A 13,622-nucleotide genomic window follows, 5' to 3' on the forward strand; every position below is an offset into this window, starting at 1 on the left:
AGAGAGACAGAGATTAATAACAGATATGATTCGATGCAGAGAGGTCTATTAACACATAGTGAGTGAGAAAGGTGACTGGAAAGGAAAAACTCAATGCATCATGGGAATCCCCGGCAGCTCACGTCTATTGCAGCATAACTAAGGGAGGATTCAGGGTCACCTGGTCCAGCCCTAACTATATGCTTTAGCAAAAGGAAAGTTTTAAGCCTAATCTTGAAAGTAAAGATAGTGTCTGTCTCCCGAATCCAAACTGGAAGCTGGTTCCACAGAAGAGGGGCCTGAAAACTGAAGGCTCTGCCTCCCATTCTACTTTTAAATACTCTAGGAACAACAAGTAGGCCTGCAGAGCGAGAGCGAAGTGCTCTAATGGGGTGATATGGTACTACAAGGTCATTAAGATAAGATGGGGCCTGATTATTTAAGACCTTGTATGTGAGGAGCAGGATTTTGAATTCAATTCTGGATTTAACAGGAAGCCAATGAAGGAAGCCAAAACAGGAGAAATATGCTCTCTCTTTCTAGTCCCTGTCAGTACCCTTGCTGCAGCATTTTGGATCAGCTGAAGGCTTTTCAGCGAGTTTTAGGACATCCTGATAATAGTGAATTACAGTAGTCCAGCCTGGAAGTAATAAATGCATGAACTAGTTTTTCAGCATCACTCTGAGACAGGATATTTCTAATTTTAGAGATGTTGCGCAAATGGAAGAAAGCAGTCTTACATACTTGTTTAATATGTGCATTGAAGGACATGTCTTGGTCAAAATGACTCCAAGGTTCCTCACAGCATTACTGGAGGCCAAGGTAATGCCATCCAGAGTAAGAATCTGCTTAGATACCATATTTCTAAGATTTTCAGGGCCGAGTACAATAACCTCAGTTTTATCTGAATTAAGAAGCAGAAAGTTAGCGCCATCCAGGTCTTTATGTCTTTAAGACATTCCTGCAGTTTAACTAATTGTGTGTGTTACCTGGCTTCATGGACAGATAGAGCTGCGTGTCATCTGCATAGCAGTGAAAATTTATGCTATGTCTTCTAATGATGCTGCCTAAGGGAAGCATGTACAATGTAAATAGAATTGGTCCTAGCACTGAACCCTGTGGAACTCCATAATTGACCTTAGTGTGTGAAGAGGACTCTCCATTTACTTGAACAAATTGGAGTCTATTAGATAGATATGATACAAACCACTGCAGTGCAGTACCTGTAATACCTACAGCATGTTCTAATCGCTCTAATAGGATATTATGGTCAACAGTATCGAACGCAGCACTGAGGTCTAGCAGGACAAGCACAGAGATGAGTCCACTGTCAGAGGCCATAAGAAGATCATTTGTAACCTTCACTAAAGCTGTTTCTGTGCTGTGATGAGCTCTGAAACCTGACTGAAACGCTTCAAATAAGCCATTCCTCTGCAGATGATCTGTTAGCTGTTTGACAACTACTCTTTCAAGGATTTTTGATATGAAAGGAAGGTTGGAGATTGGCCTATAATTAGCTAAGACAGCTGGGTCTAGAGATGGCTTTTTAAGTAAAGGTTTAACTACAGCCAGCTTGAAGGCCTGTGGTACATAAGCCGATTATTAGAGATAGGTTGATCATATTTAAGATCGAAGAATTAATTAATGGCAGGACTTCTTTGAGCAGTTTAGTAGGAATGGGGTCCAAAAGACACGTTGATGGTTTGGAGGAATTAATTATTGAAGTTAACTCAGAAAGATCAATTGGAGAAAAAGAGTTTAACTTAACATCGATGGTACTAAAAGTAGCTGTAGATAATATTACATCTGTGGGATGATTATTGGTAATTTTTTCTCTAATGATAAAAATTTTATTTGTGAAGAAGTTCATGAAGTCATTACTAGTTAATGTTAAAGGGATTGTTGGCTCAGTAGAGCTCTGACTTTTGTCAGCCTGGCTACAGTGCTGAAGAGAAACCTGGGGTTGTTCTTATTTTCTTCAATCAGTGACGAATAGTAAGATGTTCTGGCTTTTATGGAGGGCTTTCTTATAAAGTAGCAAACTATTTCTCCAGGCTAAATGATGATCCTCTAAATTTGTGACACGCCATTTCCTCTCCAGCTTACGAGTTATCTGCTTTAGGCTACGTGTTTGAGAATTATACCACGGAGTCAGGTACTTGGATTTGAGGCCTTAGTTTTCACAGGAGCTACAGTATCCAGAGTCGCACGTAGTGAGGAGGTAAAATTATTAACAAGATAATCGACCTCTGTTGGAGTAGCGTTCAGATAGCTGCTCTGCTCTGTGCTGGTACAGGGCATTGAAGATGATAACAGTGGGTGGATTATATTCTTAAACTTAGTTACAGCACTTTCAGAAAGACATCTACTTTGATAAAGTCTACTCTCCACTGCTGTGTAATCAATTATTGTAAATGTAAATGTTATCAGGAAATGATCAGACAGCAGAGGGTTTTCAGGAAACACTGTTAAATGTTCAGTTTCTATGCCATATGTTAAAACAAGATCTAGAGTATGATTAAAGTGGTGGGTGGGTTCTTTTACATTTTGAGAGAAGCCAATTGAGTCTAATAACAGATTAAATGCGATGTTGAGGCTGTCATTTTTAGCATCTACATGGATGTTAAAATCACCCACAATAATTATTTTATCTGAGCTGAGCACTAAATCAGATAAAAGTCTGAGAAATCAGAGAGAAACTCTGTGTAAGGCCCAGGTGGACGATAGATGATAACAAGTAAGACTGGTTTCTGAGTTTTACAGCTGGGGTGGACGAGGCTAAGCATCAGGCTTTCAAATGAATTAAAAGTCTGTCTTGGTCTTTCGTTAATTAATAGGCTGGTGTGAAAAATTGCTGCCACACCGCCCCCTCGGCCTGTGCTTCGGGATTTCTGGTAGTTAGAATGACTCGGGGTGTTGATTCATTTAAACTAACATACTCATCCTGCTGCAACCAGGTTTCTGTAAGGCAGAGTAAATCGATTTGTTGATCAATTATTAAGTCATGTACTAACAGAGACTTGGAGAGAGAGACCTAATATTTAATAATCCACATTTCACTGTTTTACTCTTTGGTTCAGATGTGGATACTGTATTGTTCTTTCTTTGTGACTTTTTATGTTTAAGTTGTTTATTGCTGGGTTTTGGTTTGTTTTTTGTCTGTTTGGGAGCTGACACAGTCTCAATGAAGATGGGTTTTGGGGGTAGCAGGAGGAGAGAAGCTGCAGAGAGGCGTGTAAGACTGCAACTCTGCTTCCTGGTCCCAACTCTGGATAGTCATATTTTGGGGGTTTAATAAATTGGTCCATATTTCTAGAAATGAGAGCTGCTCCGTCCAAAGTGGGATGGATGCCGTCTCTCCTAACAAGACCAGGTTTCCTCCAGAAGGTTTGCCAATTATCTATGAAGCCCACATCGTTTCTGGGACACCACTCAGACAGCCAGCAATTTAAGGAGAACATGCGGCTAAACATGTCACTCCTGGTCTGATTGGGAGGGGACCAGAGAAAACTACAGAGTCCGACATTGTTTTGGCAAAGTTACACACCGATTCAATATTGATTTTAGTGACCTCCGATTGGCGTAACGGGTGTCATTACTGCCGACGTGAATTATGATCTGTATTTACGTTTACCCTTAGCCAGCAGTTTTAAATTTCCTTCAATGTCGCCAGCTCTGGCCCCTGGAAGACAATTGACTATGGTTGCCGGTGTCTCTAGCTTCACATGTCTGAGAACAGAATCACCAATTACCAGAGTTTGACCCCGGCGGGTGTGTCGCCGAGTGGGGAAAAACAGTTGAGACACATGAACAGGTTGGTGGTGTACCTGGGGCTTCAGTTTAAGACTATGCTTCCTCCTCACCGTCACCCAGCCGCCCTCTTTCCCCAGCTGCTTGGGGTCTGCCGGGGAACAGCTAGCGGGGCCTACGCTATCTTGGCTGCACCAGCTACAGGGGCCTGGCTAGCTACAGGTGAATGAAGGGTGCGGCCGAGTCTCCAATTCAGTAATCCTGGCCTCCAGAGCTGCAAATATGCTACATTTGTTACAGGTATCATTACTGCTAAAGGAGGCCGAGGAGTAACTAAACATCTGACACAATGAGCAGGAAAGTGCAGGAGGGACAGGTGAAGTAGCCATGGTGCTAACGAGTCGACTACGAGCTAAGCTAGCGAAACAGTAAAGAGACAGTGAGTGAATACTTTGGCTATAAATTAGGTAGTGAGTACACAGAAAGGGTGATTCAGATGAAGCACGTTAAGATTATACTATGAAAAGGGATGTATCAAAGATTTAAATTAAATTGCTAAGCAGAAAAGCTACTCAGAAACAGCACTGTGTTTGAGCAGGAACAGGAAGTGATACTCTACCACAGAGCGAGCGAACACCAAGTGACAGCGCCACCAAGCCTATTTTTCCCATAAGTAGTTTGCACTCAAAACAACTACAAAAATACAGAGTTGTAACTAAAAAACAAACATGATCTCCAAGAACTGTTGCTGATAGTGGTGCAACGGATCACGGTTGATCCGAAATCCGAACCGATCCCACTCCACGGTTCGGTACGCACGAAGATTCGAAAAAGAAAAAAAAAGTATGTGTATGGTGGGCGCGGTCAGTCTGTCAAGCGGTAGTTATGATCAGCGCTAGCGGTCCAAGTGGAGGAGCAGAGGAGTTTGCGGCATTTAAGCAGCCCTTTGCTGCCCAGTCCGACCGGGCTAAAGCTATTACTAAAGCTACTGGGCTGTTTAGCTACAGACCGGAGGCCGTCGTCTTTTGTGCAAAACAAGGGGTTTAAACTGTGATGAACGTGCTTGAGCCACGCTATGATATCTCGTTGCGCGTCCACTTCAGTGACAAGATCGTTCCAAGCATGTATGAGCAGGAAAAGTTTAAAGTTATGGCTGAACTGTCCCGGGCATCTTCTGTTGCTCAAACTACAAATGGGTGGAGCTCCAGGGCAACGGAAAGCCTCGTGACCGTGACCGCTCGTCATATAACAGCGGAGTGGTAGATACAAAGCCCTGTACTGCCCTATAGATTACATTAGATTAGATGAAACTTTATTTATCCCTTGGGTGGGTTCAAACTGAAATTCAGTTTCCAGTAGCACAGCACCAACAGAAGTTGCAGAATGTGAGCAGAAATATACCAAATATACACATTTATAAATACAGAGAATACAAAAGGGATAAATAGAATAAATAGGAATAAGAATACAAGGGAACGGCACATTTTAAGTATTGTGCAGAGGATGCAGAGGATGCCCAGCATGGTCCATAATGTCCATATTGCACCTTAATTTGTTTTTATATAAGTGCGTGAAATGAGTCTTCAGTTGAATGTTTTTTAATATGCAAAAAATACTTAAATAAGTAAACGCCGAGTAGAATTTTTGTCTTTTTTTTTTCTATTTTTGCTGATCCGAAAATTGATCCGATCCGTGACTTTAAAACCGTGATCCGATCCTAACCATGAGATTTGTGATCCGTTGCACCACTAGTTGCTGATGACTATATTAACGTTATAGATTATATATTAACGAAGGGATCAAAACTCCAAAATATTACAGAAACTAAGAACCCTAGCATCGGGAAACATAGTTCTTCAAAGTTTTAAACCAGTTGCCTCTAAAGCTCAGATCGCTTTTTACTGTGATTTAATTATTTAAATTTCTATATATATGTTCCAATTATTATTTCAAACTCTTACCGTCCATTCTTTGTTTATGACTTCTTTGTCTGCTTTGCCTTTTTTGTCTCTTTTGATTGCATCCATAAACATCCCATCAAAAAAATGAGAAAAGGGCCCATGTCCTTTATATGACAAAATAAACATATGATATGAACAACAGGGTGATTTGAGATAACTTCTTAAATGTTGATCCTGTTAAACACATGGATTTTATTTTCTGCTTTCATTTAAGACTTTGTTTGACCACTGATGTGGCTAGGACTAAGTCAACATAGTACTCGACATGGGGATGGTTTCATTTTACTTTCATGTTTAATAACACCCTATGATGGCTATCTGCAACATAATACTTATGATACAAAAAGTATGTGTATTACTTACCTAGGTCATGACAAAGACCGGCAATCTGCACACAGAGAACATCTTGGTCACTGATCAGTGATTCCTTCAACTCCGCTAACTTCTTCACATCCTCAGGTCCAAACTTCACAACCTCCAGGTTCGTGCTCATCTTCTCCAACTCCTCCATTCGCTTGATCTGCTCCAACTGCTTCACCTTCAGAGCTTTTGCAAGCTCACCTGCTAAATGTGCCACCCTTTACAGTAAAATGTAGGACACACACTTTTTAGAACGTTGGCTTAATTGTTTTCAGTCGGTACAGTACTACACTGCTAAAAATCGTAAAAAAAATCTGATGTCAAGTATATAAAGTTTATAAAGCAGTCTGTCCCTTGTTTTGGATTTTTATTATAATTAGGTGTAAATGTGTGAAAACCAGTGGACATACCCAATCGAGTGTTCAAAGCGATTGTGAGATGCTCCTGGATAAACAAAATAAACCCCCCCAAGTTGCTTGATGTTTCGTAGTCTCTGGAACTGAGGGGTGTTTATGATTTTGACAAGAAGTGGGTGCAACTCGATGTGGCCATGGATGGGATCATTAAACACCTTTGTGAAGAAAAAGAACAGGACATAACATTACAAGAAGACAAAAAAGAATTAGACTATTTCCAGCTCTTACCCAAGAACAGGTAGCAGGTCTCAGTCTTTTTATATTTAATTCAGTGCTTTTTAAACAGTGGTAAGTAAGCATTGAGGCTGATGCTAGGCTAATGTTCTTGTAGGATCATGCCTTCTACTGTGGCAATGGCAAAATTCTTTCATTTAAAATAAACATTTTAAATGAAAGAATGTATTTTCCCATGAGGAAATCTAAAGGATATTTTATCCTTGTCCTTTTGAATATTTTTGATACTGTATCAAATTAGAAAAATGGGTTTCATCAATTTATCAGTTATTGTAAGATGAAGACCGAGAGTCATGTTAAATCACCTTGCTTTCTTCGGTGTCATGTTGATTTTCCATAGTGTTGTAGATTGGAAGATGGATACTATCCCTATAGAGTACATTAAAAAACATAAGAAAGCATAGCAGAAACATACTAAATTAACCGAGTGAACAATGCAACTTCTTTTAACATGGATAAACTTACTCTATGCCAATTTTCTCCAACTGATCAGGAATTAGCTGACGAAGATCAGTGATGTTGTTTTCTGGGTACATAAGGAAAAGGTTATCAGCCCTGTGATCTATCAACTGTGTAGTGATGGGTCGGTGGCGAACGAAATGGCTCTTATAGCCGGATCTTTGACGTGAACGACGCGAGCCGGCTCCTTATCGCGATCCCTGTTTTTTTTCTTTCTTTCTCTCACCCTCTCTCTCTCTCTTGCACTTTTTTCCCACTCCGCTCATGAGTCTTGTGCTTTACGCTGGGAAGAGGGGGGAGGGGCGGTAGTTACACAGTTAGCACAGGAACAGAGCATGAGGGAGAGAGAGAGAAAGAGCCAGGGACAACAACTTCACATTAGAAAGGTATAGTAATCATCCAGAACTATTTTCAGTTGCAGATGATAAAGGATTCAGAAAGTTTATTCATGCAGGCCCATATGACAGAGAATATGCATCTTCTTTTTGTTTTCATATTTTAATTTATATTTAATTGTGTTGTGGTTTGCAGTGTTTTGTGTTGTTTCACTTTAAATTTGTTTAAAAGGAAAAAGCAGAAAATTTAAATAGTTAAAAATTGAAATGTGAATAGTTGGTTTTTGTATTATATGATTTATTTATTACATTTTATGTGGAGTGAATAAATAAAAGTACATTTACGGTGGCCCCTACGGTGGCCCTGAGAGGCCAAACGGACTGCAACTTCAGAAAACACTTGCAAAAAGAAAAATGCTGCAAAAAAGAAAAACGCTGCAAAAGAAAAACACTTGCAAAAGAAAAATGCTGCAAAAGAAAATGCTGCAAAAAGAAAAACACTTGCAAAAGAAAAATGCTGCAAAAGAAAAACACTTGCAAAAGAAAAATGCTGCAAAAGAAAAAACGCAAAAAGAAAAACGCTGCAAAAGCACACAAAGCACAACGGAAATAGGAAAAAAGACAACGGAAATGTTTCTGGGGAGACAATACCCGGACGGACCAGTTGCACGAACCAAAACATGCTAACAAGTGCACTGGGAGACACTTCAAAGAAGTGGAGCGGCCAAAGAGTAAACTTTCAAAAGTAAGTTCTGAATATGATGTCACTTATTTATGTGCAAATGTTTAATAATGAGGAACATTAAAACATTACTGTTGGCCACATGCCGGCAAAGTTATGTGACATTAGCGATGTTTGTACTTTCAGCATTTACTTTGTTTTAAAGCCTTTACTTTATCGCCGTTAGATAGTCGACCTTAATCTTACAGAGAATCTGATGATTTTGTGGATAATTAAAGTCAGTCATATATCCACAAACACAACAAGCTGAAAGTCAGTGATGCTGCTCGGTTTGCAGTCCTGAATATCACGGCACAAGCAGGATTCACTGCACTGTTAAGGTTAGCTATGTTATATTGCTGCCTCTGTTCGGTGGTGTCGAGCCAAACGGACTTTAACGTGTGTTTGAACGAGCTGACGGTTCAATCGTTAAGCTGAAAGAAAGATGCTTTAATCACAGGAGTCACACATGTGTCCACTGCACCATCTGGGAACTCTTCTTGTTTAGCACTCGTAATAACACAAACACTAAATCCTCCTTCTCTTGTGCTGTTTTGTAGCAGTGTATACACCTGAGACTGTCACCTGTCTGTCTGTCCTGCACTCTCTCTCTGTTTCTTTCTCTCTGATTGTGGAATAAAAGTATGAACATGTATTTATAAGTTACACTTGTGTTTGAATCCTGCAGCTTATCACACATTTGATTTCCATGTGTGACAACTGCAAGTGTCCAGAGTGAGGACAGACTGAGGGACCCACTGCTGCACATCATCTGTGAGGCTTTGCACCCCTGATGATCCACCAGGACAAACTCAGCAGTGTGTGAGGAAGAGGAGGAGGAAGAGCCAGCAGCAGCTGACAGATGGAGAGAATAGACAGACTGTTCCCTGTTTGTGAAGGACTGCTAGGAAAGTTTAACATAACTAATTGTCTGTCCTGAATCAGTCTTATTAGGTAATGTTCAAATAATATTATCATTCCAGTGTTTTCAGTGTGGGAGAAAGTACTCAGGGCCTTCAAGTTACACACTATGAAAGGCAGCAACAAGTTTAATATTCAGAAACCTAAAGTATGTATCAGCAGCAGAATGGAGCTAAAATAAATGTTTGTTTCAGTTCTATGAAGCTTTGAGTATTTTGGATTAGTAGCACTGCTGTGTTTGTTGCATCATATTGCTGTAATTGTTTATATGCTTTATATATTCTGAGGTAAGTTGATCTATAGTGTTACATCATATTCTATAAGGATGTTATGTGTTTGTATACTTTCTGCCCAGTTTGACCCATTTAGCAGAAGTCAGCCTGTTTAAGGCTCTGATATCTATTCTGCATGACTTAAAGCAGTTATGACATGGTCTGATTTTCTCACCCAATAAAGGAATATTTAATATTTCAGTCTACTCTTCATTCTCTCAGAAACAGTTATCACAGCTCGTACATTTGCTTCTTCCACACATATATAAGCATTGAGCCAAATTTAGTAATGCCAACATATTAAAAAAAACAATATTTGTCTCTTATATATAATACATCTATAGATACACTGTCAAAGATGCTTGTCTTTGAGTGAAGATTTAAGGTGATAGGAAATATAAATAACTGCAACTTGAATCTTTACTGAAGCTCAGTGTTTGGCACAGAGTTCATGTTCACTGCTGTAATAACTAATAATGATTAATAAAATATTGGCCATATTATATTTACATTACCAAAGTGAGATGACTTTAGTCTCATGAACAACATGAGCTAATTGTTATTTACTAGCTAATCTTAAATGACTGTTCAGTACAGAAATGAAGCCCAAAATCATCAGCCTCAGATACTTATCAAATCACACAAAGCTCATGTAGAAACAAATGTACAAAATATGTTCTTCTTCATTTCTGTCAAACAAAGCTGTATGAAACGTTTCCAGCTGTTAGTATCATGGTTGCTAGGCAACCTGGGCAGTGACGGAGGCTAGACCGTCCCATCTCACAAGCCTACAAGCCGGCCTCAGCGGTCTTTGAGTGCGGCCCTTAAGGACTGTTAAGGCTGCGTACTTTAAGGCTGCAGACCCTGAATTGGGAAACAGTCCCTGAATTGGGATACAGCCATACATACATGTTTTGGTTCGTGCAACTGGTCCGTCCGGTTATTGTCTCCCAGAAACATTTCCGTTGTCTTTTTCCTATTTCCGTTGTGCTTTGTGTGCTTTTGCAGCGTTTTCTTTGCAGCATTTTTTCTTTTGCAGCGTTTTCTTTTTGCAGCGTTTTCTTTTTTGCAAGTGTTTTTCTTTTGCAGCATTTTTCTTTTTGCAAGTGTTTTTCTTTTGCAGCATTTTCTTTTGCAGCATTTTCTTTTTGCAGCGTTTTTCTTTTTGCAGCATTTTTCTTTTGCAGCATTTTTCTTTTGCAGCGTTTTCTTTTTGCAAGTGTTTTCTTTTGCAGCATTTTTCTTTTGCAAGTGTTTTTCTTTTGCAGCATTTTTCTCTTTTGCAGCATTTTTCTTTTGCAAGTGTTTTCTTTTGCAGCATTTTTCTTTTTTGCAGCGTTTTTTCTTTTGCAGCATTTTTCTTTTTGCAAGTGTTTTCTTTTGCAGCATTTTCTTTTTTGCAAGTGTTTTCTTTTTGCAAGTGTTTTCTGAAGTTGCAGTCCGTTTGGCCTCTCAGGGCCACCGTAGGCCCCTACAGACAAAGCACATACAAACTCCAAAACACGTAAAAACTCAGAAGCACATAAAAACTCAAAACATGTACAAAAGACAACAGAAGTGCTCCAGGATGCTAGGCGCAGTGTTGAGCTTTTGTTACCTAGTGGCTACACAACCCAGCAAGTACTAATGACCGGATTTGGTGTGTGGTGGTAACAGGTAAATGAACATTTTTTTAAAAAAATATTTGAATATATATGAATACTTATGTATAAATACACAAACAATACACATATGCTTTCATGCGTTCAACTGTGTAATTTAAGTGATCTAGGTAGCTCTGTTTTGGAAGTTCAGTTCATGCTAGAAATGTGTTTTGGAGTTTGTACGTGCTTTTTGGAGTTTGTACGTGTTTTGTCTCTAGGGGCCACCGCATATATTTATATATAAACATATATAAATAAACCACTTTTTTTACATTAGTAATTACTTTTGTGCATAATTTTATGTTATTGTTAATAATAAATTAATTAAAGCAACAAAACAACCTAAAGAGCCGGTTCGGAGCCGAAAGAGCCGGCTCTCCAAAAAGAGCCGGAAATCCCATCACTACAACTGTGACTATTAGACTATTATTATTAGCAATAATGGCAAGTTAAGAATGCTCTCAGATGTCAAGCCTTTAGGACAGGATAGTCCTTTCGTTTATCATTTATTTATTTATTTATGTAGCACATTTAATTACAAGAGCAATGTTGATCAAAGTGCTGTACAAAAATACAGAATAACTAGTTAAATAACTTATAATATTAGTACCAAACATCAAATACCAAATAACTCTCATACTGTATTAAAAACCAGTGAATAAAAATGTGTTTTAAGACAAGATTTAAAAAGATTGACAGTAGGAGCTTGTCTGATGTGCAGGGGTAGATTATTTGACATCCAGGCTTTAACTTCACCAAGACACTGAAGTAAGGGGGTAGAACAATTAGAAGTGTTAAAAGGGGCAAGCTTTTTATTCTCTAAAAAATAACTACCTGATATCATTCCCCTCTCTTAATTTAAATAGTACCCTGTTTTTACTTGCAATGTATGAAAATGTTTTGTTTCCATACTGATATTATTGAAAAAATTCTGAACTGCAACTCTATCAAAACAGTGTTTTTTTGTATCACCCAGATGAGATTATAATTTAAAGTTAAAGTGTGTAAAATCTCTACTGTATATGTCAGTAAAATGGTAAATGGCCTGTATTTGTATAGCACTTTACTAGTCCCACCTAGGGACCCCAAAGCGCTTTACACATCCAGTCATCCACCCATTCACACACTGGTGGAGGCAAGCTACAGTTGTAGCCACAGCTGCCCTGGGGCAGACTGACAGAAGCGAGGCTGCCATATCGCGCCATCGGCCCTTCTGGCCAACACCAGTAAGCGGTAGGTGAAGTGTCTTGCCCAAGGACACAACAACCGAGACTGTCCGAGCCGGGGCTCGAACCGGCAACCTTCCAATTACAAGGCAAACTCCCAACTCTTGAGCCACGATCGCCAATTTACAGTACACTGCAAATTGCAGTCAACTGTGTTCTGATTTCTTGCCCCTTTCCAGTTCAAGTACAAATGCTTGGTTAATGAATTATGCTTTGTGTTTTTCCTTAATGCTTTTAAAAATGTTTAGAATTAATATTTTGGGTGGAATTCATTAAAGTTGAGCAATTTACAAAATGTATCACTGACTTAAGTCAGCATATAGTACAGCAGGTATTTGCAAGTTTACAAAAGTAATAGCATTTGAACAAAGTAGTAGTATTTCCTCTAAGCACTAGTATGAAAATATACTTAAAGTGCCTAAAGTACTCATGTGTACTCAATATATTATACTTTCGAATAACTGAACAATTCTGACACTAACAAATAGATTTGTGTTACAATAGATGACAAAAATGATGTGGAATCAAAACGAATTCAATCTTAAGTAAATATTTTGGATTTCCTCGTAAAAATTAAGGGAAGAGAAAAAGAGAAATTATTAGTTCAACACATGCAGAAATTAGAACATATAAATACTTGTATAAAGTAAAGATGCATTCAGCAATAAGATGAAACCAAGTTTGTAAACAACAGAAACATTTTGCAGAATGTAATTTCCATTATACTCATATTTCTTCTTTATGTCTGCTTTCTTAATGACGCTTTATCAATAACACATTACAGACACATTGGCAATCATTTTCACACAATCATCTGTGATAATTGCAATTTAAAATCCGATTATCAAGAGACATGTAATGTATGTTTGTGTCAGTTACCTTCGCAATAGCAATGAATCTGACTTCAGTCTGCATGAAAAGGATGTCCTTGTTACTGATGAGATGCACTTCAAGCTGTCCTCTTTATATAAAGAGATGTTTGGTGTTCAGTCTCCTCCCCCTGTGCTTTCTGTATTTCTATTTGTGTGTGTGTGTGTGTGCGTATCTATGGGTGTGGCGTTGGGATCACTGCTGCAATACCTGTGCAGAGGATTTAGTGAATCTATTTTCAGAAAGAGAATACTGTTTTCATAATTACTAATAATTTTCATAATTGTGTATTTGTAGCTCTGAACAATCGTGTTGTGTTTTATGATTCTCCTCCACCCTTTGCTCTCATCCTGTTTTTCTGTCTCTCTCTTTGTGGATGTGGCACTTTCCCTCCTCTCGATTACCCAATTCCACATTGTTACATTACTACTGTGACACCTGTGTGTAGGATCATTGTTTATTTTCAATCAAGTAT

The 13,622-nt window shown here is 38.8% G+C and overlaps 1 protein-coding gene across 2 annotated transcripts in view; it reads right to left on the reverse strand.

Annotated features, from left to right (window-relative positions):
• LOC116322632 (deoxynucleoside triphosphate triphosphohydrolase SAMHD1-like) overlaps window positions 1–13,208 on the reverse strand; it is an 83,217-nt gene extending 70,009 nt beyond the window's left edge. For both annotated transcript variants that reach the window (XM_039604234.1, XM_039604233.1), the window contains exons 1-6: window positions 13,157–13,208; window positions 7,166–7,226; window positions 7,006–7,069; window positions 6,461–6,621; window positions 6,054–6,268; window positions 5,691–5,794 (exon numbers count right to left, since the gene is read on the reverse strand). In XM_039604234.1, the coding sequence (XP_039460168.1) occupies window positions 5,691–5,794; window positions 6,054–6,268; window positions 6,461–6,621; window positions 7,006–7,038 (513 nt within the window). In that variant the 5' untranslated portion in view covers window positions 7,039–7,069; window positions 7,166–7,226; window positions 13,157–13,208. The remainder of the gene's footprint in view (window positions 1–5,690; window positions 5,795–6,053; window positions 6,269–6,460; window positions 6,622–7,005; window positions 7,070–7,165; window positions 7,227–13,156) is intronic.
• Between the last annotated feature and the right edge of the window lie 414 nt (window positions 13,209–13,622).

The sequence above is a fragment of the Oreochromis aureus genome, linkage group 20, assembly GCF_013358895.1.
Source record: "Oreochromis aureus strain Israel breed Guangdong linkage group 20, ZZ_aureus, whole genome shotgun sequence".
In the NCBI taxonomy this organism is placed as follows: domain Eukaryota; kingdom Metazoa; phylum Chordata; class Actinopteri; order Cichliformes; family Cichlidae; genus Oreochromis; species Oreochromis aureus.